The sequence below is a fragment of the Copadichromis virginalis genome, linkage group LG20, assembly GCF_057382275.1.
Source record: "Copadichromis virginalis isolate Kocher_CV1m ecotype Utaka linkage group LG20, C_Virginalis_male_GT1.1, whole genome shotgun sequence".
In the NCBI taxonomy this organism is placed as follows: domain Eukaryota; kingdom Metazoa; phylum Chordata; class Actinopteri; order Cichliformes; family Cichlidae; genus Copadichromis; species Copadichromis virginalis.
In genome coordinates this window covers 6719967-6747039 of record NC_140637.1, presented here as the reverse complement: position 1 = coordinate 6747039, position 27073 = coordinate 6719967, and the positions used below count along the sequence as shown (strand labels likewise).

Sequence of the window (27073 nt, the reverse complement as noted above, 5' to 3'; positions counted from 1 at the left end):
AGACTCTTGAGGTCTCAACTAGTGCGAGATTAAGGGGAACTAGCCCAGACTCTGGGGTGGAGGAAACATTTGAACAGTTTCACTGGTCTTTATCCAGCGATCGAGGCTGGGGCTGCAGTGACGCGGGCATTGAAAGTGAGAATGCTTTTGTCCTCTTCTCATACAAGACAGGTCCATTTGTTCAGTTAGGAGGAACTCTGGTTCCCGTTTTAAAAGGTAACAGATAGGTGTTCGGTTCGCTTTCCCCATGGCATCCCACCAGTGAAAATCTTTTCTGCTGTGGTCACACAGGATTAATCCTGACATATTCTTCAGGGGGGAAAATGCTTCTCTGAAAAACAAGGTGGATTAGAACACAGTGCAGCCACAAATTTGCAATCATCATACATTGACCTCCATAACGTCACACATCTTGGGATAGTGTGTAAACTTTATGATGAAAAGATATCCAATGAATCCCATTCATACATATTTTATAACTACTAAGAGGATTTCCACTGCAGTGACCGCATCTGACAAAAATGTTTCTCCTTTACATAATCCAAAAACATTATAGCGCTCACTTAGTCTCTGCATAGGCAATCCAGTCTGTTGAGCCTGCTTACTGCTGTTTTGTTTGGTTTAGTCTGGCCCCTTGCTTATATCCCAGCAGGCTGGCTGTACACAGAAGCTGAAAAAGCTGCAGTTACTTGGAGCAGGAACCTTTTTTCCACAACAGCTAGTGGCCCAAAAAGGGGAAAAGAAAAGTTCTCCTTACTATCCAATGACGTTTACTACCAGCCACTATAAATAAAATAAATAAATAAAATGAAATAAAAATAAAACTTCTGGGAAGTCTCAGGAAATCACAACTATCGCTGTTATTTTGAAGATTTGATGGCCAACATCATAACATTGTATTTCTTGCTTTCTCCTCTGGTTTTTGGCAAATTTGGCTGGTGATTGTGCTGCGCTGTGCTGTATGGAGCTTGGATTCCCCTCAAACACACTTTTTACTTACAGCCCTCTGCTTACAGGCTGAGAACACTAATGCACATCAGTCTTTCCACAGTCTGGCCCAGCATTGTACTCTGCAGGGCTTTTACTCTCAAAAGATTACAAGGAGAAGCTAGCAGTTAGATTCCTGAAACCTAAAAGCTTGACAATAGTTAACTACAGCTCAATGTGTTGAACATGAACACAGAGTGGAGTTAATGCAGTTTGAATAGCCTAGTCTCAGTCAAGCATAGCTTGAGAAAAAAAAACCCTTCATCATACTAACTGAAAAATACTGTATGAATTACATATTTCAAATTTATGCATTTAAGAATTTATGGTTGTTAGTTTGGTTGTAGTACACATGGCTTACCTAGTCCTACTCCCTTTCATATAAACGTTTTATGCACTTAAGGGTTTAGACATGATATGCATCAAAACAGTGACTACAAATAGTGTCCAATACACTGGAGCCAAAGGGAAACCAGCAATCCTACTGTAAGCTTCACACTAGATACTCTACCTTTGTCCTCTTACCTGATACACAGCGAATGACTTTCAGGTTGAACAAATTACTTGAAATTCCAATCTATAATTTCCTAGTGTCAGTAGACACATTAAAAAAAAAGACGTGTGTTCTTTTGTAACAGTGCTGCTAGTAACCATGGATCACATTTCACCCACCGCGGGTTATAGTCGTGGTGGTGGCTGGTTGCAGAAAAGGGGGGGTGGGTGAAGGGGACATGCATGCACTCATTTCTGCAAAGTAAAATGACACTATATCAAATCAAGCATTTCCATATGTGGACTGTTGCTGCTGTTATGGGTCCGACAGTGTGGGCAGGGCAACAGTCCAAAAGATAGGCTGTACTCCTCGGCTTAATCTCAGGCAAGGGCATTCTGTGATCTCTGGAGCCTCCTACTGAGAAAAGACTGGAATTGTCCCTCACCCCACACTAAGCTTTTCCAAATCCAATGTGCGTCACATATAAGGCAACAACGTCTGGTCATCTACTCCACTGGCTTAAAATTCAAAGAATATTGGCACATTAGTGAACACTATTGATGTAACAACAGCAGCTATATGGAAAAAAACTGTTGCAAAATTACATGTTTCCTAACTCCCCTGTATAGTGGACCAGCTGTAGCCATTGTTAATCAGGCAGTTAAAGTAAGCTTGTGCAGACACAAAAAAGAAGGGGCACATGGGTGTAAGAGTATGGGAGACAGGCTTACTTTGAAAAGTTAATAACTACTTTACCATTAGACGTGGGAATTCAAGCCATAAATCTCAAGGGCACTCGAGACTTGTCTGGAGGCCAACTAAGATAATTGGGTGGTGTTCTGCAACGCTGGCCTTTCCAGTGTAAGGGGATGTGTTTCGTGTATCAGGGAGCCACATGTTGTCAGCCGTTGCAGATTCGCAGCAAAGGTCAGCGTAACCCTCTTGACACTCATCAAAAGTTGTCTGAATCGAGCAGGAACAAAGTACATCCAGGAGAACATCTGCGAAGCCCAAAATTTTCAAAATGGGAGTCTATTTTTTTTTCTTCTCCTGCAGTAACAGAGACATTACTGCTTCCTCATCCCATCTAAAAGAAATTAAATTAGCCACTTTGCTGTAGTGAGGGTCAGGCAGTGGTCTTACACTGGAAGCTCCTGTTTGCCAAGCCCGTCTTTACAGACATAAATTAGCCCAGGAGGGCTCGGCTAAAACATGTCAGGAGCTAAACGAAGATTGAGTAATGAGGTCGAACAGGGGAGACTGAGGACCAGAAGGACCGGCGGGATGGAGAAACTCTTGTCCTTCACCCGTCTCTCTTGACCCCTCCTCACCCCACCTACCGACCAAAAATAGAGGAGGGGACCTCCAATTCTCCAGTACATGAGCTGGCACAAGTCAGAACTCAGGAAGTCCAGGAGACGCCTCTGCTTGCCCTGAGAGTGAAACCTAAAACCAGTGACATAGCCAATACATGTCATATTCTCTCAGTCAAAAATGGTTTATTTTCCAAGGAATTTCAACCTAAAACCTGTTCTTCATAATTATCATGATTTGTTTAAAAAAAACTAAGGTGGATAGGTCTGGCCCAACTGGCAACAAGAGACCACTGTTACATTGTTTTGGGGTTTTTAATGCATTCTTTTCAGAAAGACAGGTTTTTTTAAATTTCATTTCCAAAACAGTGACAAAATGACTTGCTCTGCAGTAAAAATAGTAAATACTGTGAGTGATCGAGTCTGAGTCAAAAATTCAGCAAACGTGTTCAACAAGACAGAACAGCCGGTTAACAGTCTGCATGTTTTAAAAGCACCCAGAGTCACAAACACTATCCTAGCAGTGCTTGGAGCTTCTCCAGGTACTGTTTTCCATCTAAATCACACTGAAAATGGCCAAGGAGAGCCCAGTTCAACTGTTCCCTGCTTTTGGAGTAATTTCACTGCAGCTATTGAGGAGACATTTTTATGTAAAGCATCAACGAGTATTACTGGACACTCTCCCAGAGCTCTGTTGAAAAAAATTACAGGAAACATACATAAATTTGTGCAGCTAAAGAGTTTAAATTATCTATAAAATAAGATTCTGCTCATTTTCAAAAAGCACAGCCCATTTTTGGCTAATTAGCTGCTGATGTGTCATCCTGCTGTAGTGTAGAAAGCACAGAAATAGGACAGAAATCTAATAATTCATTAATCAACCAGCTTTCCTGAAAGAATAGTGAGTATATTATGTGTCCCATGGTAGAAATCAGGAACTTTAAAAAGGTGTTATTACTTAATTAACAGTATTTAATATAAAATATAAAAATGAGACAGGAAAGAATAGAGAGAGCCATTCTGATGGCTCTTTCTATTCTTTCTGTCAGGTATATTTACACATGATTTAAATAATTTTAAACTAATGAATCTGGCTTTTGAACCGTTTGCTCAATCAATAAACCTGAATTCCATCCATCCATCCATTCTTTTTTTTTTCTTTTTTTATTGCAAGTTGTTCTAGTGTTTTTATCAGGTCTTTTACAAATCACCTAAGCCCCAAAGAAGCCTGCAGCAATTCTAGGTCATGTTTATGTGGTTTTTTTTCTTTGTGTTGTTGGATTTCTTTATATTTCCTTTATGGGTTTATGGGCGCAAATCTGAGACTCTGTCCATGAAGGAAAAAAAGATATTTTTTTTTATTATTATTATTTGGCCATCCTCCCCTACTTGGTCTCATTCTGGATATTTGAATATATCCATATGTAATTTTACTGTAAACCTTGGTGCACAGAGAACAAATTAAAGGGGTCAGTTTCACAGGGTGCACTGAAAAGTAAAGAGTTTGCTAGACACATGAACTTCTTAATCCATGCAAATTTGTCCACTTCCCCAAAGTGAAATTTGAGCTGGCTCACGGCCATTAAGAAACAGAGGAGATTTCATATACATCATAAATGCACAGGTGCAATTGGACTTCTGGACTTCCACTGAGCACTCTAATTCTGCAGTCACACTAAAGAAAACAGCGATTGAAGACTGCCAAATGAAAAAATTATTGGTATTATTATTCTTGTTGCCTTTGATTTGTTTGCTTGGAAGACGGGGACCAGGTCTGCGATCACTCACAGTCAGTTGTTGTTTTTAAAGGACCTTTGTGCATCAAGATGGCAATAAAGCAGCAATAAGATGCTGAACAGGGTCACTTGCAAGTACTTGCAATCAGTTTGTGATAATACAGCAATTAACTGTGATAAATCATTGAAAACTGCAAATCTACTGAAGAAATTCATATTAAACCAAAGTTCACTATTTACATTCAGAGGCAGAACTTCATAGATCTGAAACAGAAATTCAGAAATTTCTCCACATTGCTTTTTTAAAGGCGATATAACCAGCGCGCAACCAGTTGGCAATGAGCCAAAGTCGAGTCTAGTATTGCAAAGAGATCCGTTGCAGACGAGTTACGCTCATCGGTACAGACTCAGAGTGAGTGGAGCAATCTGTCTTTTATAAATCAGATGGCAATTATTTGCAAACCTTCACTGAGTTCAGTCAGTCTAAGCTGAACCACTGCTACGTTGTGACTACTACAGTGGTCGCTGCAACTACTTGCAATTGATTGCCGAATGCTAAACTAGTTTTCCTAGCCACATGGAGGTTGTGTTTTTACTTTAACTGTAATATGGCTGAGCAATTAAAAAAAGCAGACAGGCAGCTGTGGCTTGGATGGTAGAGTGGGTTGTCTACCATCTGGAACATGAGTGAATTGATTCCTGGCTTCTCCAGGCCACACGTCGAAGAATACTTTGGCAAGATATTGAACCCCAGGACTGATGCATCCATATAAATGTGTGAATGTCCATTTTACTTAAAATAGCACAATCTTGCTCCTATACTTAGAGACTTAGAGACTTAGAGCTTTTTATTGTCATTGTGCAGTTTCTTGCACAGCGAAATTGGGTAGCTGAACCACAAAGGTGCTAAAGTAAGAAGAAGAGAAACCAATATACAATGAAGGCGGAAAATAAATAAATAATTAAATAAATAGAATAAAATAAAAAACAGTGTATATGTATACATATGTGAGTGGAACTATATACATGGTGTATGTGTAGGAAACATTGAAACAGACTGGGACCAAAATAATTGCACATGAGCCAAAAAATATACATGAATTTGAAGGAGCTAAAATGAAACCTCATGCCTTTTTAATTTATGGCTAGTTTTGCAAAACTTTATTATCACGTCTCATATCAACTACTATAAACTAGGAATAGGTTAACAGTCTGATCATGTGACTCCTTGACTTTAATGCAGTTTGCCTAGCAGCATAGTCCGTGTTAATAACACGAGGACATGGTGATTAAAATGGTCAACAATAATACAAAAATATATCATTTGAAAGCAAAAAACAATCATTTTTTCTCAATCCAACACATAACATCCAACCTAAAAAAATCGAATCAAATGACTGCGAAGTCACCATATGCTCACCATCATTAAAATCTACAGAGAATGTAAATTAGCACAAAAAATATCTTTTTTTAAAAAAAAAAAGAACACACACACATAATCTAAACCCTAATATTTTATTCTTTATTGTGAAGGGGGAAAAAACATGCCTATGCCTTTAAAAGTTCTTGCTCCACTATTAACACCAAGTTGGTGAGGCTTGGCATGGAATGGGTGGGGGCTGGAGGGACTCCGCTCTTCTGTTTAAAAAACCCTGAGGTATTAGGGTGGACTAATCTTTAAAAGGTTAATTTATTCATAGAGATTTTGACAGAGATGTATGGCTGAATCAACATCCCAGGCACCTCTTCCCAGAGGGAGACGACTTGTGCAAAGAACAGAGAGGAAGAAAGGGAGAGGAGGGAGGTGGAGGTAGGGGGGGGAGTCAGGCAGAAAGATGGAGTGCAGAAGAGAGACAGAGTGGGGAGTCAACACGGTATATAAACACAAACACATAATTACCTCATAGGGGCTGACAATGATTCTGGCCTTTAACCCAGTACACTCAGAGCTACCCGATCTGTCCTTTTAGCTCAGGAAGGGGAATGTAAACTCAATGTACCTGATGCTCTGCACACTACATTATATAACTAAAGATGTCAATATAATATAAATATAAAATACTAAAAACACTTTTTTTTCCATTTTTGTTATTGAGGGGTCAATATTTACAGGACAAAGACAGTTTACTTTTACACAATAAGTCATTCAGTACGATTAATTTGCTGCTGCTGTAGAGACAAATGTCTCCACCAATACAAAGGAATCGTTAATTAGAAACACTACAGTAGTGGTCAGATGCAGCCTCTGCTATGCCACTGTAAATCTGCAATGGCTGGTACAAATGATCAGCTGTGCTCAAACGGTGCTTGGAGATTTTTGGTGAAAAGTAGCTTCACAGATTCCCAATTCCAACAACGCTTGCAACAGAAATATATGATGGGACTCAGAAAAGCAGGAGGGAAAGGAAGTGTTAAAATGAACACTCTTGCAAAGCTTCTTTTTTCTTTACCTTGTTTCACTAAAACAAAATGAACTGATATTTCTACATATATTGCGATTGTTGGCGTCACTGTATTGCTTAATTGCTGGCCCCTTTAAATCCATTCAAATCTATTAATTATGATGTTTGGTCTTTTTATGCATATACACACATCATGGCTGGGGCTCCAATAGGGTTTAAATCTGGCCATGTCTGAGTTAGAACTGACAACGTGGAAGTCAGATTTTATTCTTTGCTGTGAAGAATTTTTTTTTTAAATTCCATTTAACAAACCAAACAGAAAGACTCAGCTCTATATTTAATTAGCAAAATATATGGGGCTGTCACTAACATCTTTTAGCAACACTTTGTCAAGTACAGTCAGAGTTTATAACTTTTGGAAAATTATATACAAACGCCCAATGGAGTCTGCACTTAAAGCAGACAGGAGCAGGCTGTAGGAATGAAAGTGCATGCAAATAAACCCTTCAGACTGAGTTAAATGATGCTGAAAGCATAACATAGAGATTTTGGCCTGTCAGTCTTTTACGGTGACAGGTTTTCTGTAAAACATTTGGACACTGTGAAAATAAACACTCAGTTCTAAACAATCAGGGCTTTTGCATGGTTGTGTCAAAAAAAGGAAAGAAAAAAATGAATCTAAACACATGAGAGCCTGAAGTTGCATACAAAAAACTAGAACTTTGGAACTTTGGATCAGCAAGTGCTTTGAAAGACTCCAATTACAACATCTGCACGGGGATTTCAGACTCATTGGCAAACTCTAGAGGACACATTTCTGATTTGAAATGCATTTCTACTTCTGAACAAAGGACGCATCTGTTAACCATATTTTATAACATTATGTCTTGTTATTAATGTGGCTCTATAGTGTGGCTGTTAACACATTCACTTATCATGTGAAAGATTACTAGTTCAAGACCAGAATGAGATATGAATCCCTGGGAAGGTCAACTAAATCAAATCCACTGTGGGAGCATCTTGTGAAAAAGGGAGCAGCTAAAAGAAGGTGGATTGCTATGCCTTGTCATTAATAAGGTTTTGGTTCAGACAAAATAGATCCCTATATATCATATATGGACTCAATAGCCACTTCATTTGATATACCTGTTCAATAGCTCGTTAACACAAATATCTAATCAGCTGATCTCATGGCACCAACCCAATGCATTTACACATGATCAAGACAACCTACTGACATTAAAAGCAAGAATGCTTGCTAGTGGTCTGATCTGAGTACCAGATACTGATGATCTATTATTATTTTCCCCACACAACTCTAGGAATTACTGAGAATGGTCTACAACAGAGAAAATATGCAGTGGGTCACAGTTCACTGGGTGAAAATGTCTTTTTCATGCCAGAGGTCAGAGAAGAATAGCAAGGCTGATAGGAAAGCAAAAGTAACTCAGATAACCATGTTACAATCAAGGCAATGCAGAAGAGCATCTCTGAACACACAACACATTGAGCCTTAAAGCAGATGGGCTACAGCAGCAGAAGACCACACTGGGTGCTACTCCTGTCAGCTAAGAGCCAGAAAGTGAGGGAACAATTTGCACAGACATATCAAAATTGGGCCCTGAGCCTGGTTTTGCTGGAGGTTTCTTCCTGTTAAAAGAGAGTTTTTCTTTCCCACTGTCGCCAAAGCACTTGCTCACAGGGGGTCATATGACTCTACAGTCATACAGTAGACCCTACAGTAATACATACTCTGTATGTATTACTGTAGGGTCTACCTTACAATAAAAAGGGCCTTGAGGCGACTGTTGTTGTGATTTGGCGCTGTATAAATAAAATTGAATTGGATTGAATTCAATTTCTGCTGCAACATCCAGATAAAGATGACAGAATTTTAGCAAGATAACACATCATGTCACAAACCTTGAATCATCTCAAACTGGTTTCTTCAACATGATAATGAATTCACTGTGCTCAAATAACCTCCACAACCAAAAGATCCAAAAACCAGCAAAGGGCCATTTGGACGTAGTGGGACAGAAGATTTGTAGGAACTGTGTAATATTATCGTATAAATATGAACCAAAATCTCTAGTGAATGTTTCAGCGTCTACTGGATTCTATACATCAAATAAATATGGTAGTTCTGAGCAGAACAAGGGGTCTAACCCAGTACTAGCCAGGTGTATCTTATGAAGTCTCTATGGCAAGAATATTATTGTGACCTAAAGGCTGTTGATGAGCCCTTGTGCAAGCCATTTAATACAGAGTTAATCCAGGTTTTAGCAGTCAGTGGCCACAGCAGAGAAGTCGTGAGAACAGTGACTGAATTAGACTCACTGAGTATTTGGGCAGAGCATCACTGGAAGGAGAAGTCCATCTTACACAACTTTCCTTTGATGAATACACGTTTAAAATTTAAAAAAAGGAAAATAATGTGTTATTATGTCATCTCTGACATGAACCTTCTGTTCTGTGATGCACAGACATGACCCAGACATCCCCAACTTTGGTAGTGACTCACAGAAAGGGGAGGAAGTGTCAACACAACTTCTCGTTCACCTTTCCTCTCTCCTTCACCCAGACATTTTGGGCTATGCTGGTCTTTCACCCTCCCTGTGTCCCCCAGTACCTTTGCTCTGGGCGCATCTAATTGAAAGCGATCTTGGGGCTAAGAGAGTTCCGTTTCTTCTCTAATCCCTCTACTGGGGGAGGCTCACATGGTCTCAATTACCCCCACCCCACCCCAGAACACTGGGTCCCCTCTCTCTGCTCCCTCTTTCTATCCGTCTCACTGGCCTGCTCCTCTGCCAATGCACCGGCCCAGGCCCTTTTTCAGCAGTTTATGTTATTAAGCACACACTGCTGAGTTCCTGTCCTTCACAGGGGCCTGGAGATGTTATCTCCCCTGCCGCCGTATACAGTTACCCCCAAAATATTCCATAAATTAGATTGGGATTGGCAATTCGGAATATAGAGGTGGAGGCTGAGGTGGTCAGAGATTGGCTATGGATGGCAGGGTGTAGGGGTGTGGGTAGGAGGGGGTCAGCACAGCACACTGTAAGTAATAGCACAGGAGAATCACCATGTGTTTACACTGGCTGGGGAAGCACTGGGAGGTATGTCACTGGCAAAGTGAAGGTGAACAGAAGAAGTGGAGGGTGCTTAAGGGCTTTGGGATAAGGAGGAGAGGAGACCCAAATCCAGTTCCTATTTGGATAGAGATTCTTTTGGAGGTGGAGCTGAATATCTAGTCTGAAAAGAATTAGACCGGGCATTTATTGGGCTTGGGCGATTGTGTGCGATGATATGCGTGCATCCCCCTCCTGTAATTAAACAAGGCTGTATTTGGACAAGTGACTTTTTGAATCTTCAAGACCTCTTGTCAATCCCCAGAGCATGAAGAAAGGTCCTGTGCCAGGACATCCGTGGCCAATCAGATTAGGGGGGAACCTGTGAGGTCTTCAAACAACGCTTTCTCAGAAGATCTGCAATAACACAATCAAGCACTTCAAAAGACCATTATGGGTTCTAAGTGAAGGGGTTTAATACCCATTAACAATCGCAAATTCATTACAAAAGTCCACTAATTGAAAAAGTTCAAGACAATTTTTAGGAATTGCTAATCGATACACATTTATTAACCATTAAATTTTATAAATATGCATGTTTGTCCTTTAATTTCTTCCTCTCAGTCTATAGGCCACAGCTTAAAACAATACAAAGAGAAATCCTGCAGCAATCCCTTTTCATAGCCAACTACTTTACTAACCTGAGCTGAGAAGAATTATAGGTTTGAGGCGAAGATTAAGAGAAAAAGACAAAGAAAGCCTGCTTTCTTTTTGTTCAGGTAGAAGTGGGCGGACATTCAGCCAAGCTAAGTAAAGTTTAAGCAAGCATTAGCAGGAAGACGGAAATTGGGGCATTGGGTCTGGGTCAAGGGTTCAGTCTTAACGTTGGGGAGCTGACTGATCTGAATACTTTAGTTTGCTAATTACCACATTCATTCACAGCTAGAAATCTGTAAGTGTATCCTGAAACTTTGTTGGAGAGGTATGAGAATGGAAAAAACATCACTGAACAGAAGTGACTAAACCACTCCAGCCTGCACATCAGTTTTATGAAGGAAAACACTCTAACTGACAAGTTTTCCGACAATTTAGAAAGCCACCATTAAGCAAACACAGTAGCTCCAGCAACAGTGGTCTACTGAGGTCATACTGAGAGTGAAATAAAAGCTTCAGCATCCAAAGAAGTTATGGAAAATGTTTCTAAAGGATTTTTGCATCACAGCAGCTTTGCTTTTAAGTTGCGTTTTTAATTTCTTGAAATGTCTCTAACAAAGATTTTGAAAAATTGCATGAGGTTAGCATAATGCTATAAAAACTATATAGCAGCTCAGGCCAATCCAATAGATTTATTCTGGTAAGTGTAACAATAATCGACTTCTCACTGTTGATTTGCCATTTTTTAAGTGTCTCTAAGCCATAGGCTATTGGCTAGCAGACATGTTTGGCAATATATAGCCAAATACAGCAGCAAACGGCTTAGGTTGCATTTAGAAATTTGTCAGACCAAATTTGTTCCTTTGCGCTCTTGCACAACTTTTTTTTTTTACCAAGGACAGTCTGTTCCTGATTTCAGTTTCCTGATGCATATAAAACGCATAATGCTAAACAAGAGTGTTGCACTGGAGTCAAAATGGAGCCCCCGATGATAGGGCACCCATTCCTGATACAGAGATGCCGAAGCTGCCTGTGTTTGTCTGTCGTACACTCTGGAACATGTGGTTTCAGTTACAGAATGTTTTACTGCTCAACAATGTTTCTGCCTTGGAGCTCAGCACACTGCATAAAGGCTACTTTGTCCCCTGATGCCCACACGGGAAGAGCCTGCCTCTGCACACACGCGCACACGCACGCACATTTTGGTGATGATGACATCAAGCCCATTGAGCGTTAAATGTGCACTGGCATACTGTAGCCCCCTTTTAACTGCAAAAACAAAAAGTGAAAATTAATATTGTACCCGCTGTCCACTTCCACTTTGTGTTTTTATGCCTGCTTGCACGTCATCTACCCACCGCAGCACCAGTGCTTGCTGCAAGAGTACGTATCATAACAAAATTCCAGGCCTGGATAAAAGCAAAAGCAGACATGCCAGCATGGCATGTGTGCAGTGCTAAAACCAATAAAGATCAGACATACTGAGCAGCACATTTAATAAAAATAACAAGGGGGATTACACATGTGTGAATGAGTAAAACTTTAGATTGTCGATGAATTGTAACATTTAGGATCTCATCAGCTTGCAAGCCCATTTTGAAAAGTGTACAAAGTCAGAAGGTGAAAAGTGAACACATTTAACGTCACTAACACGACATCACACCTGCAGCTCTTTTTATTCACAGTGATCTTTTACAACAAGAAAATGTGATCTCATGGTTCTATTTGAAGGAGGTGATTAGCACACCCAGGAGTGTAAAGTGAAAGACCATGGGCGAGTTGGAGGATGTCTGGCATGAAGTCAGTGCGGCTGTCACTTGGCACCCTTAAATCATGTTCTTCAAAACCAAAGTGGTGCTAAACACTGGTCATATGTATTGTTAGAGCTTGTGCTGAGGGGCCACTTAACGGCTTCCACCCTTTGCAATGTTTAAACTCCATTTCCCAGCAGTGTGTGTGTGTGTGTGTGTGTGTGTGTGTGTGTGTGTGTGTGTGTGTGTGTGTGTGTGTGGGTGGGTGGGTTTTCTAAATTTTACAGTTTTTGCTGAAATGTAGACATCAGATGTCACATTATTCACACACTTTTACTACACTAGGAGATTAACAACTGATTGAAATATAGAAGTATTTTTGCAAGTGTGGTTATAAAAACTGCTGCTTATACAAGATGAAATGATAGCATCTGAATGATTTCATTTGAAGTTGGTTGAACTTGAAAGCTCAATGTGTGTCCCAAATGACAACTGTCATTGTGCAATAAACCCTCTCACACACAAAATGTTCTGCCCACACCTTGGGCAAAATAGACCTGTAGCTTTCTAACCCTTGACAGGTGGTCACGAGGAGTAGGAAAAAGTAAAACATATGATTACAACAAAAAGGGCAAAACAGAACTGCTCAACAGTACTGTTTCTGACAGGGATAAGACATGATCTATTGTTAAAATGGATCTAACAACTTGGTGGATTCTAGCAGAAAATCCAACAGTGTAAATTAAATCTAGTGATATAATCTATATTTACTGGAGTTACAGTTAAAAGTATTATGTCCTCGGGTAAAAACGCCAAAGGTGCCTAGGAGTAAGTTTAGAGATTTAAAAATCAGCCCTTGTAAATTTGTTTTTTTATTTAATCACAGACTCACATGACCTAAAAAGAAGAAGAAGAAGAAGAAGAAGAAGAAGAAGAAGAAGAAGAAGAAGAAGCTGCAGTTCTGACATCATTCATGTGCTCCACTGCAGTGCAGTCTCTGTTTAGTCTGTTACATCTAAGTTTGAATTTATGGAGAAACTCTTATTCTACACAGTAATGGAGGAAATAATATGAGACAGCAATCTGTCGCCATCTTGTGGCAAAAGAAAATATACTTCTAAAAGGATCAATGGACTGAAATTCAAGCTCCAATGTGCATTTTTTTTCTATTATTATTTTTATTTTGTGAGAAACAGACACACAAACTACATAACTTATTTTGCACGATAGATCCTTTGTTAAAATATTAACAAGAACAAAATCACAGTTTTATGTGCCATTGTTTTGTTTTATGCCTCTATTTGCAAAGCTCCAGGAGAGCCATGAAACAAAATGATGACCTTGTATCTTGAGCTAATATTACCTCTCCCAGTTCTATAATATATATAAAAGGTTCAATATTGAAAAAGAATTTGCTTTTGCTGGGAAGTAAACAAGCTTACACAGCAATCAGTGAATACAAAGAAAATAATGTAATTTTTAAAAAAAAAGCAGTAATAGGCATCATAGTATTAAACTGCATGCTGTGTCTTTAGTCTGCCCTGTGCACTTACTCGCTTTAAAAACAACTCAAATATACTAATGCTGCCAAAAACTAATAACCAATATGATCCATCTTTCTTTCAGCATAAATTGCAATTTGTATATATCATAAATATTTCAAGCCCTTTGCCCAAAAGCATAAAATCAGTTGATGAATTAAATTAAAGATTTTCTAGAAAATATTACTTACAATGTGTCAACAACCAAGGTGAAAGCTTGAGGCCTAATGATGTAAGATGATTTCTGATGGAAGAGCTGTGAAAAATAGGATTGCTTATTTAACTGTTATGTTTCATTTTGTTGTTTTTTTCCCCCTGTGTCGCTAATGATAATTAACATGCAAATGAACCCTTGGAGCAAAACAGGGGCATTGTGGGTCTCTGTTAATAATTACTGTGTAACATTATGGTTATAAATGAGATCTCCTCTCAAAGAAGACAAGACAGTAACTGGGGTTTTGACGAAATAACCTGTAAATTAGAGAAAATAACACCGAAGAGAAGGAATAATAATTATTTAATGTGTCTCTTCCCAACGTAGGGTGGCACTGAACAAGAACACGAATTTAGAATTTATAAAGACTTTTCTTCTACATGGTGCGCTTGCGTTGTCGCAAGATTGTCTTTAAAAAAAAAAACTATGATATTGTACCATACTGTATCTTCTATCTCTAATAATCTTTGAAATCATTTTCTCTTTAACAGTCTCTTGTGTATTATTAAGAACACAAAGCACTCCAAATAGCACAAACCTCCACAAAGGCAGCTCGCTCTCTGAACAGTATTTACTTTGAAGGGAATAATATTAGATTTATTATATTAAAACATATTTAATTCGTTTGTAGTGCAGTAAAAGCCCGTGCAAAGTGCTGCCTTTTGTTTGTCTTACTGAAACTACGATTCGTCGCTATACTCGACGATGACGACGAAGACGACTATGAAAATTCGTCGAAGCGGAATTTTATTGTCGACGGTTCATATAGTAAAACCACCTAAATGATTCTTGTAGCTGCAATACACCACAGGAAGCTATGGGGGCAGTATCGCCTACTGCAGTGCACGAGCATTTCAAACACTGCACCGTGGAGCTGTGACGTCAGCTTGTTATTTTGTTTTGTTCTGTTTTACTGGTGTTAAGCAAAGGAGTATAGATTAGTTTGAGCTCATGCACTTTTCAAACAGCTGAAGTAATGACAGAGAGCATCTTTACCATGGTATCTGCTGAAAACATCTCTAAGATAAGAGCAAACGTCACATTCTGAGCATGCCCACTGCAATCGTGAATTCATGAACTCAATCACCTGTAAACTTTGTTAACTTGTTATTTTTAACCTGGAAATAAAATTTTAAAAATGTATTTGATTTGAAGCTTTATTTCAACTTGTATATATGCCATTTTTAGTTTCCTATGTCCACATTATTTTTTGTTGTTGAAATATTTTGTCGTTGGCTAATCGACAAATCAAAGACAAATTAGGATTGGTCGACTATCAAAGTAATCATTAGTTGCAACCCTAGTAAAAACACATTTTAATATACTTGACATAATTTTGAGTGTACATGTGTCGCCATTTCATGTTTTAGTAAGTTATATGTTTAGCAATAAATATCAAGTGAAAAAGTGTTTATTTTAATTTTAGGAGCACTGCACATGTATTCAATCTGGTATGTGTTTAAAAAGTTATAACCTGTTACTGTACTGCACATAACAAATTCATAATTAAAAATGTGACTTTGAATCCTTATATGCCTGCATGTTGTCAGCAAGAAACACAGTTTTAAATAACTCTATATATCATTATTATCACTTTGATCTTCACATTAATCTATTGACTTTAAAGAAGAGATTAATAATAAACAATATACACCTAATGTGTAAGAACCATAGCTTCTGAGTTATAAGGCTTTTTGTCCATTTTCAGTTGACTTTCACATAATGGATTGTTAGCATGAACTCATGCAACACCACTACAAAGTTTTATCAGAACTGAAAACTTGTCAAGCTATTACATTTGAGGACAGAATGGCACCACACATAAAAACTACAATACCATAGCCTTATTGGCAGGAGTAATAAAAAGCCAAAGTAAGTTCATTATAATTATCTTTTAAATCTGAATATAATTTCACAAAATATCACTGTCATACTGAGATCAGAAGTTACAAAATGTAAGCAACCACTCCAATAATAGACTTATGGGGGGGGGGGGGGGGGGGGGACTCAAGACTCCACTATTTTCTTCTTTTCTAAAACCTCACCACAATGAGCTCCATACTGCACAAAGTAAAATCGGTACAAAATGCTAAGATTACTGCCTTCAGTCATATGTTAAAGTCGAAAGGTTATTAGACTGTGTAGGGGGAAGGTTATAAAGATGCCCAGACACATAGATCTGAAATGATTCACACTCTCTACTGCCACAAATCCTCAGATACAAAATGCGACCCTTCATTAACTTTGTCATTTATTGCTGTGGTATCATAACGCTTACAGGTTCTGTCAGTATATTGGCAGTAACTACTCCTAATCACACAGAATACAGAACTTTCAGGATTCAAAATTCTAATGTTTGACTGTAAATGTAAAAAAAAGTTGTTTACAGCAAGATTATTAACTATTATGTAACTACTGATGGACAGTGACATTATTATTAATACCGTGTGTTTTTCACGTAGCTTGTACAATAGCATACTGGGTACCTTTATCTAATGTAATGTGTTCACTTATTTGTCCTCTAGATGGCAGTATTACAGCACAAATGGCAACATGTTGACCTCTGGCATTTTAGTGCAGTCAAGAGGTATTTATATGATTTAACACACACATTTCTGTCTTTAATGCGCAAAAATGATTATGACAAAGTTTGCCTGATTAATATACATTTTTATACATTAAAGACTGCATGAAAACACAATTACATATTAGCTTAACCAGAGCATTTAGCAGCACCACTGATTACAGCTTTACTTCACAACCTTTTTGTTGTTTGTTTATTTCAAATAAAAAAGACAAAAAGACAAGCCCACAACCCAACTCCCTCTATTGCACACAGAAAATTAGTGTTTGTTTGGTAAGTTTTCCTTTTTACTTTTCTTGTTGGTCTCTTTAACAACTGTGTTTACGCATGAGGGATTATGTGTGATTATATTTACACATAGGCCTATATACAAATTCATGTGATTTTTTTCTCACCTTTGTGTCAGTGAGTGCATAAAATACAAACTTTTGCTTAATGTGCATTTTAAGAATAGCTAATCGCTTAGCTTAACATTAAGATAAGCTAATTTTCATTTAACAACCCAAGCTTGCTCACACACGCACATCCTTACCAAATAATAGAAATTATTTACTCCATGTCGCCATAATAAGTGATTAATCAGCACTTATACATACTGCTCTGTTCTAGATATCTCCAGTCCGGTTAAAAAAAAAAATAAGAAGACCATTAACAATAACTTTCATACCTCTGACCAGGAATGAGATGCCAGGTGAGACGCTAGTCAGCCTAAATCCTGGAAGACAACAGTCCTGGGCCAGTCTTGGTAGCTGGGAGTCGGTGGCCTGGCCGCCGTCCGACTTACATTGCACACGACCCCTACGGTGCCTCCTGCAGGTAGTGGGCCTGCAGGAAGATGGGCCCATGTCCCTTTTTCGGGCTGTGCCCGGCCGGGCCCCGTGGACTAAGGCCCGGCCACCAGATGCTCGCCCTCGGGCACCCTCCCCGGGCCTGGCTCCTGGGCAGGGCCCCGATAAACCCTATCCCAGGCAGTGTGAACTGTTCCCTCGATGGTCTTTTCATAGGGGTCTTCTGAATCGCTCTTTGTCTGGTCCCTCACCCAGGACCAATTTGCCATGGGAGACCCTACCAGGGGGCAAAAGCGCCCAGACAACATAGCCCCTGGGATCCCTGGGACACACAAACCCCTCCACCACAATAAGGTAGCGATTTTCCTCCACTCAGGGACGAGACTGTCGTAGCCGGGGCTCGAACCGGCAACCTTCTGATTACAAGGTAAACCAGGTAGTGGCGGAAAGCGGAAATTCTGGGAAGTTTTGCTGTCACAGTTCCACCTGAAACCATTCGGATAACTTCTATGGAAATTATGTATTCTATTCGTGTGTCGATGTGGCTTCTGGTTTCGGAGTAAGGAAAATTATGGTTTGTTTTGTCTTCAGGGGTGTTTCAGATGACTGCAACATGGTGTCACGAAAACAGATGGATGCTCTCATCCTGCAGCACAAGCAGCTATTTAATAAAAATGAAGCCTGGAGGAAAAGACTGTTCCCAAGAACGACTGGCCTGTTTTCCCAGCCTGCAGCTTGTGTGCATTTCCCTTTGGCATGTAAAGAATTTTGCTTTTCTTGCTCTCCATAATGTATTTTTGCTTTGTGGTTATTTTTCCACACCCTGCTCATAACCAGTGTTGGTCAAGTTACTTGAAAAAAGTAATCAGTAACTAATTACTGATTACTCCCCAAAAAAAGTAATCCCGTTACTTTACTGATTACTTATTTTCAAAAGTAATTAATTACTTAGTTACTTAGTTACTTAGTTACTTTTTAAAAACACGATTTACAACCTGAAGAGGTGATAAAGTGATAGATCTTTCAGCCCAATTCTACTTTTTCTACATAATCCATCATACAAAATGTAATCAAATGGAAAAGTCTCTTTTTTTTAACTTGTTTTATCAGTTTTAATCTTTTAACTTCATGCATCAAGCAAAACATTTAATTATATGCAACATTCTCTGACTTGAAGAAATTAGTTTAACATTTAAACCTATTTTCTACACATTCCAGCACATAAAATAAAATATTTTTTGTGTTTTCACTCACTCTTTCAAACAGATGCAAGTAAAACACAGCAGAAAATAAATAAAGTCAAAGACTCAGCGGTCCTTTTGCTCTATTTTCACCTGTAAAGCAGGAGCAGGGTAGGCGGAGGGTTACCCTGGTGCAGGTGTGCTGCGGTCAGGTGAAGAATCCGCGCGAGTGTCTCTGAGTTTCCCATCACGTCGTAGCTACTCGGTGCTTGCTCGGAAGTTTAGGGTTTTTTTTCGCTGTAAAAAGAAGTTTTCTTCCCACGCACGATGGACGCTAATGTTTTTGTCACTTTTTATGGAATCAAACTCAAAGTAAGGTCAGTACTTCCACACTTTAAACGCTGCACGCTCATACTCTCTCCCGCACTCGATATATTATCCATTGTTGATCTGCACACAGCTGCTGTCACCAACGTCGCACTTGCTTACGTCACTGTCATGAGACATTCTCGCAAAAAAATCACGGTTTTAGTAACGCAGTAACGCAGCGTTCCTACGGGAAAGTAACGGTAATCTAATTACTGATTTTGCAATAGTAATCCCTTACTTTACTCGTTACTTGAAAAAAGTAATCAGATTACAGTAACGCGTTACAAGTAACGCGTTACTGCCCATCTCTGCTCATAACAGTTCTGTTTTTTGCACATTTTCCACTACAGGATGGAGATTCAATTATTGATGTTTGTGGTGATTATGTTCCATTCTTTAGCATGTGGTTATTAATTGGCAGGGCTATCTTGTAGTCATTACAATAAAATCCATGACTAAATGTGAAAATTGTCTTGCTTGAACAAAATGACATAGGAAGTTGTGTTCACATGCTTAATAAATGTTTAGTTTAAGCTGTTTCCTCATTGCATGACCAAGAAACCACACAGGACTCTGGATTATCCACTGTATGTTTTTTTTATTTGATCACTTATCTACCTGCTAAGTTTGACAAAAGCCCGTCCATAGCTTAGTATGAGGTCATGACCTGGACAAAAGAAAAGAAAAGAAAAAGCGTTAAGAGGATGTTTAAAATTGCTCCTGAAAAAGACATGGATCAGTTTCCATGTTCGTAGCTACTGCGCAGTTGAAGGTCAAATTAAAATTAAGATCGGAGTATGGAACATTTTATAATTTGTGTAATAATTAGCGCAAACAAGTGACAGATCATCTTTCTGTTGTAGTTTTGTCTTTTAAAAAAGTATCTTGTGTACTGTGAGATATTTTGAACAAAAGTTTTTTATACTTACATTGTTGATCCAGGATGTGTAGGCGCTGACCTTGGTGAAGACAGAGGGCTTCTTGTAGTAGTTACAGCCTGCACTTGAGCCAAAGCTCACAATTCCATGGACATCCCAGGAGCCATCAGGATTCTGGCAGTTCAGGGGACCGCCAGAGTCTCCCTAAAAGGCAAATGTGGTCATAGAAAGATGCTCTTGAGGCTAGGACATATTTTCTGATTTAAACAGCGACAAATACTTCAAAGTTGGTGAAATAAACAAAATTTGACTCACGTTGCAGCTAGACACAACACCATCTCCACCAGCACAGATCATGTTTGTGGTGACCAGATTGCCCCACCAGTCAGACCTGGAACAGGTGCTGTAATCAACAACAGGAAGAAGAGCCTGCTGCATGATGTCAGCAATAGGGCCTCCAGCTTTAGAGGAGAAAGACAACGCATTCAGATTCAGGGCTAGAGTCAAGATCGCCAGATTCATGGCCAGCACAGTTTGAGAACTACGTTGACAAGACACAGTTTTGATTTAGCTGCAGATTTAAAAACTGCATAAAAATCCAAACTATTTTGATTATATGATGCAAGAGGTCTTTTGTGATACTTTAAAATGTGTATTTTGGGGAATTTTTGTCACTGTAAGCCAGTGACAAGAAGCAACTCACAAGAGAAAATTATCCACAGGAAAACATATTAAAACTTATAAAACCCTGAAGACGGGGCTTTGGAGCTTTATGTGAGCAGCCTTTATAGTTAGTTGAACTTTTATATAGTTACTATAATAGAACTTACTCCACAGACGTCCCCAGCCAGTGACATAGCAGGGAGCACCATTAGGCAGGGTCTCACCAGAGGTAGGAAGACAGGCAGGCGAGATGGCGTTAGTGTTTTGAACAGGTGATGACAGTTTGATCAGGGCAATGTCATTGCTAGGGTGTGGACAGAAATGTCATACTTAGAGAGTGCTAACAAGCAGCAATAGCATGAATTAAGTATTTGAAACATAATAACATAGTTTCCAGCCCACAACAGTGTACTGTGGGCTAAATGGCCCACCGAATGTTGTAAGAGTCCCAGTTAGGATGGACAACAATAACAGAAGGGCTGATGGCGATGGAGCCAGACTCATTGGCGGTGTCCAGACTGTGTTTTCCCAGGTAAACTCTGTAGGTGTAACTGCTGCTTGGCCAAACACAAAAACAATAAGAAAAGTTATGCATTTTTGATATATAAGTTATATATGGCAATATATAACACCCTACGATCTCTACAGTATGCCTGGTTCTGTGCCATATGTGTGCACTCCATTTTAGACGTCTTCCTTTTTTCTTTTCCATACCCAATGCAGTGAGCAGCAGTGAGGACCCACTCGTTGGAGATCAGAGTACCACCACAGGTGTGATAGAAGTTGTTGCCACTCTTGTACTGCAGAGAGATCTGAGGACAACAAATAACAGCACGGCACAATGAGTTTTAACGGTAAATGGCCTGTATTTGTATAACGCTTTTCTAGTCCCTGAGGACCCTAAAGCGCTTTACACAACCTGTCACACACACACTGGTGATGGCAAGCTACATTATAGCCACAGCCACCCTGGGGCGCACTGACAGAGGCGAGGCTGCCGGACACTGGCGCCACCAGGCCCTCTGACCACCACCAGTAGGCAACGGGTGAAGTGTCTTGCCCAAGGACACAACGACCGAGACTGTCCAAGCCGGGGCTCGAACCGGCAACCTTCCGATTACAAGACGAACTCCCAACTCTTGAGCCACGATCGCCCCAGGTGTATGTATACCTGCCAGGGCCAGCTGTGTGGACGGACATCTTCTCCACCAACCACTCTGGTGAGAATGGGGGGATAGGTGGGGGTGCCGCACCCGTAGGCTAAGAGGAAACAGTGGAAAGTAGGATGATTTCTGATGCTCCACGAGAATCAGAAGTATTACAGCATGTTCACATTTATTTGCCAACACATAACATAATCGTCAAAGACGTATTTGCTTACCGCCGACGACAAACAAAGCCAAGAAAATGAACATCATTGTGACTCTCTTCAGTAGAAGTTTAGAGGCACCTGCTATCCCTTATATAGTGAGTCAGCAGGCAGAAATCGCATGTTGCAACAGTTCCGTCAGCACAGCAAGTGAAATTTTGGTAGGAAAAACAAATCAACCTTGGAGATAAGTAACCACAGATATCCCCAAATAAACCTTATCTCCCCGTCTCTACCTCTGTGTGAACCATGCAGATGCCTGCTGAATTGGTCACGCCTTTTATATTTCATACAAGAGAGTCTGAAGCTTGGATATTAAACAAGTCAGTCCTGTATTTTAACATCAAAGAAAAATTTTTTTTTCCATTTTCACACTTAGGTCCATAAATTCTGCCCATAACTACTGGAATAGCACTAGCTCCACATATAAACCATGCCAAATGGGACCAAATAGAATAATATAAACTGTGCAAGCAATTTCCTAGTTGAAACTCTTGCTTAAATATCTATAATATTATATAATGATTGACAAGTCAAGGGTTTTACAAAAATATTGTAGACATTTTTATACATGGTGCCCCATTCACAGCAGGTCAAAAGTAATTGGATAATTCACTGATAAGCAGTTTCGTGGTGAAACTAGGCTTTTTTTGCCCTCACTATTTTTAGGCAAATTCACCAGATAAAAGTTCTGGAGTACACTTTAATTATTCAACCTGCATTATGGTTGCGATTTACTATAACTTTCAATATGTTGTCCAGAGAGATGTAAGTGTAAGTAAAGGAGCTCAGGATGAGGCTGAAAAGCCAAAATAAGCCCATCAGAAGGACAGCAAAAACTTTGGAAGTGGCCAAATCAACAATCTATTATATTCTTCAAAAGAACGAATGTCCTGGCCAGCTCAGCAACATCAAAAGCCCTGAAAAACCACAGAATTCACAGTTGTACAGGGTTATACTCGCTGCTCAGTTTCAGCCAAATATTCCAATACCGATCAGAGGCACAAGTGCAAATTCTGTGTCACTGTCCAAAAACTAACTGAACATTTACAAGGGAGGTAGTATGTCAGTGCTATACTAATAATAATGTATTAGTTCATTAGACAGCTGTGTCATTGTGTTTTGTTTTTCTTCCTCCACCTACATGAGAGTGCAGCATTTCAAAGGAAATCAGAATAGGGGGCGTTGCAGTAAATATGCAGTCAGGTTCTTTGTGTCTTTGTGTGAACTGCAGCATGTGGTGATAAAGTTAAAAACCCTCAATTCCACTGATACGTTTAAAAAAAAAACATAAAAAATACTGAACTCCAAAATACTTTGTCCCGTTCACTTAGCTCCACCCAAGCATCAAGGCTTGTCAGAGGCTCAGTTTCCAAGGATTTCTGTTGCGTAACAGTGTGAAAGGTATAAAAATGTCACAGGTTGAATGGAATCTGTGGAGATACAGCCAAGATGAAGTTTCTGGTGCTTGCTCTGTTTGTCGCAGGAGGTAAGGAGCTTTTCAAACACTGCACACAAAAATCTGTTTTTATCCAGCTGTCTCTTCAGTGGGTATTTTCTACAAAATTTCATGCAGGTAAACAATGTGCTTTTTTTTAAAAAAAATCTTTGTCTCATATGTCCCCTCAGCCTACGGGTGTGGGCTGCCTACCTTCCCCCCTGTGGTGTCGCGGGTGGTTGGAGGACATGATGTCAGGCCTCACAGCTGGCCCTGGCAGGTAAACACTCAAAACTTTATTCAGAAAAATCTGAATATCATCAACATAAAATGTATTCTGTTAAAGATAGGCAGACTTTATTTACTGCTAGACTGGTAAAGACTGGTATGAAAAGTTATTGAGGCAATTTGAAGCATTATTGGAGGATCTTTAAAAAAAGGTTTACAGTGGTTACAGTACAGTAAATTAAAAGACATAGGAGGATATGGTTTTTAAAAAACTGAAATGCTGCTACAGTTTGGGTTTTTAGATTACAGATTTTAGATTATCCAGAGAAATGACCAAGTAACAACAAACACTTTGCAAACTCCCACAAGGGCGAACAGACTGCAACCAGCGTAACAAGCAGCACTCTCATAAAGCACAAAATCAAGCTCAAACATAGCAAAGAGGTAATTCACTGTACTCTTATGTATGTTTTAGGTTTCCCTGCAGTACAACAGCGCGGGTGAGTGGAGACACACCTGTGGAGGCACTCTGATCTCTGACCAGTGGGTCCTCACTGCTGCACACTGTATCAGGTATAAGAACCAAGGGTTTTAATCATGCATGGAATTACTAACGATCACAGAAACAAATTTTTTGCTTACACATATCAGCATTATAATCTGTTCTGTCACCTTGCAGCTCCAGCAGGGAGTACAGAGTGGGACTGGGAAAGCACAACCTGTTAGAGACAGAGAATGGCTCTGTGTTCGTCAGCACCTCTAACATCATTGTGCATGAGGACTGGAACTCCTTTTTTATTCGGTAACATTTTACTGCTACTACTAAGAATTTACCTGTGAGACTTGAATATCAAAAAGATCATGTGCGTTATGTGCATTTATAATTGTGGGCTGAGTATTTGGTTAAATACAATGTTTAATCATTTCTTGCCCAGTAATGACATCGCCCTGATCAAGCTCGAGTCCTCCGTTAACTTCTCTGATACCGTCATGGCTTCTTGTCTTCCCGAGGCCGAATTTGTGCTCCCCAATAATGAATCCTGCTACATCACTGGGTGGGGACGCCTGTTCAGTGAGTGCCCTTTTTTTTAAGAGAAGCTTTCTTTAATTCTATCCATCCCTTCAAAACTTCTCAAATAATCATTTCGTGACACAACTTGTTATGTAAACTGTCTCTTTCTCTTTTTTTCCCCCTCGAAGGGAAGACTATACGGATGTTTTTGATAAGTTGATTTTTCTTAGTCAGTTCCTAGTATACAGTATCATCTTAGCATGTTTTTACTTTTTAAATTAAATCTATACACACATACTTTTACTAACTAACATGATGCATTTTTGGTTGTTTAGTGCTTCGTTTTTCTGGAATAAAGAATCATATTTCTGTTATTAATTTGGATAGCACAGTGGGGAATGTAAGTAAGGGCATACTTGGTGTCTTAACCACTAGGTCACAAGGGAACCCAGTCAAAGAAGAGTCAAAAATCCTTTCAGGATCATTCTGTAGACTAATCCATCATAACTATTTTACAATTAAACAGGGATGAGCAATTAATTTTTTACAAGGGGCCACATGAAAAACTGGAACTGTTGTGGAGGGCCCCGACAGTATTAAATAGAACTGAGTTCCGCCCTTTGGCCCCTGGATTCTTTTGTTTGAGATTTTGGTCTGAGATGAACTACGTCTTTTTTGTCCACACAGCCGGTGGTCCCATTGCTGACATCCTGCAGCAGGCTCTCCTGCCAGTGGTGGACTACCCAACTTGCAGTCAGCCTGACTGGTGGGGTTCTCAGGTGAAGGAAACCATGGTCTGTGCGGGTGGAGACGGAGTTGTGGCTGGCTGCAATGTGAGTCTAAAATAATGATTTTCTAATCACATAAAGTAACACTGTAAGAGTCACACTTTCACACATCAGCTAACTTCAGTTAAACTCAACTTTCCTAAAAGTTCAGAGTGTGCCACACAGATTGTGGAATTAACTCAGTCACACGTTTCCACATGCTGTGAATGAAGGGACACATATTTTTTGTATTTATTCTTCCATCCAATCTTCTCACTGGGCACAACATTTAGCCACAAATAAAAGCTAGTGACTAGCAAGTGCAACTCTCATTCATTTTTAAGCAAAGCTATCATATTTACTAGTCAAAGATTCTCAAATATGAATACTGGCCATTTTGCCTTTGCATTAAAATGAATTAACTGTGGGTTCTGCAAAAGCCAGCGACACAAAACAAGGTGTTATTATAAAGTAATTACTTTTTTATTAATTTTAAGGAAAAGAAAATTAGATTAATGTTCAAAAATTGTATTATATTATTCCCAATGATGTCACAACCATCTCTACTAAGCTGCATTTTTGTGAGCAACATAAAATGTAAAAGAATCTCTGTAATGTGTGATAAGCAATCAGAAAATTGTGGGCTAGTCTAAGAAATAACTGCTGAATGTGGAATTCGCACACTGATCACTTTGATTCTCCCACCTGACTCAGGGAGACTCTGGTGGTCCTCTGAACTGTATGAACGCTGCTGGAGTCTGGGAGGTTCACGGTATTGTCAGCTTTGGCTCTGGGCTCAGCTGCAACTACGCCAAGAAGCCCACTGTCTTTACCCGAGTCAGTTCTTACATCGACTGGATCAGCTCTGTAAGTGTCCATACGTTTGTGCATAATTTCAATGCTGCTAATACCATTATTTTACTTTAAGTCTAACATTTCTCTATTATCTCTTTCACAGAAAATGGTGGCCTATTGAGAGAACAGCTTTGTGGGATGAAAAACACTTTGCAAATTCTGAAATAAAGAATATATACCCACAATTTTGTTTTGAAAAGTTGCATAATTTTTTGTTCTACCATCTCTGCTTTATTGTAATTTTAGCAGTTTTCTAAAAATAGAAATAGCAGTAAAGTATAACAGAACCTTGCTGAAGGAGTCTGCATATTCATATTTGTTTTATTCTGAAAAATACTTCAGCTATTATGTTTGATCAGTGATACTTGGGTAGTAAAATAGTTTCCACTTTTCAGTGCCCTAGAACACCGATGGGAACTTCTTATCAACAACCACTTGTCCTGTACTCAAGTTTCCAGTATTTGTTTGACTTTCTGCATTGCTGACCCAGTTTCCTAGGAAACAAGAGGGAAGTTGCATGCATACAGTCTGAGTGCAAGACCGTTTTAAGCACAAGACAAAGTATACACAACAGTTGATTCTGTTCATCTGGATGTAGTGTTTTCAGTGGGAGAAACGTTTCGTCACTCATCCAAATGACTTCTTCAGTCTCAGCTGACAGCAGGTTTTGATATTAATGATCAAGGAACTGACCTCCCAGCCCAGTTCCTTCAGTGCTGCTAGTTTCTGTCATTATGCAAATATGCTGTTTATAAGATTGGATAAACCTGTGGTCAGCT

At 39.4% G+C, this 27073-nt stretch overlaps 2 protein-coding genes across 2 annotated transcripts; one reads left to right on the top strand and one right to left on the bottom strand.

Annotated features, from left to right (window-relative positions):
- Nucleotides 1-19662: 19662 nt before the first annotated feature.
- LOC146684169 (chymotrypsin-like elastase family member 2A) lies at nucleotides 19663-22086 on the bottom strand. The gene is made up of 8 exons (XM_085443829.1): nucleotides 22007-22086; nucleotides 21797-21885; nucleotides 21340-21437; nucleotides 21057-21179; nucleotides 20793-20929; nucleotides 20278-20423; nucleotides 20014-20166; nucleotides 19663-19751 (listed from the first exon to the last, which is right to left on the bottom strand). The coding sequence occupies exons 1-8, from the start codon at nucleotides 22041-22043 to the stop codon at nucleotides 19734-19736; spliced, it is 801 nt and encodes a 266-aa protein (XP_085299955.1). The 5' UTR covers nucleotides 22044-22086; the 3' UTR covers nucleotides 19663-19733.
- Nucleotides 22087-23420: 1334 nt separating this feature from the next.
- Nucleotides 23421-26479, top strand: LOC146684168 (chymotrypsin-like elastase family member 2A). The gene is made up of 8 exons (XM_085443893.1): nucleotides 23421-23483; nucleotides 23624-23712; nucleotides 24136-24233; nucleotides 24340-24462; nucleotides 24596-24732; nucleotides 25360-25505; nucleotides 26154-26306; nucleotides 26398-26479. Exons 1-8 carry the CDS (start codon nucleotides 23447-23449, stop codon nucleotides 26413-26415), a joined length of 801 nt encoding a protein of 266 aa, XP_085300019.1. The 5' UTR covers nucleotides 23421-23446; the 3' UTR covers nucleotides 26416-26479.
- The last annotated feature ends 594 nt before the right edge of the window (nucleotides 26480-27073 follow it).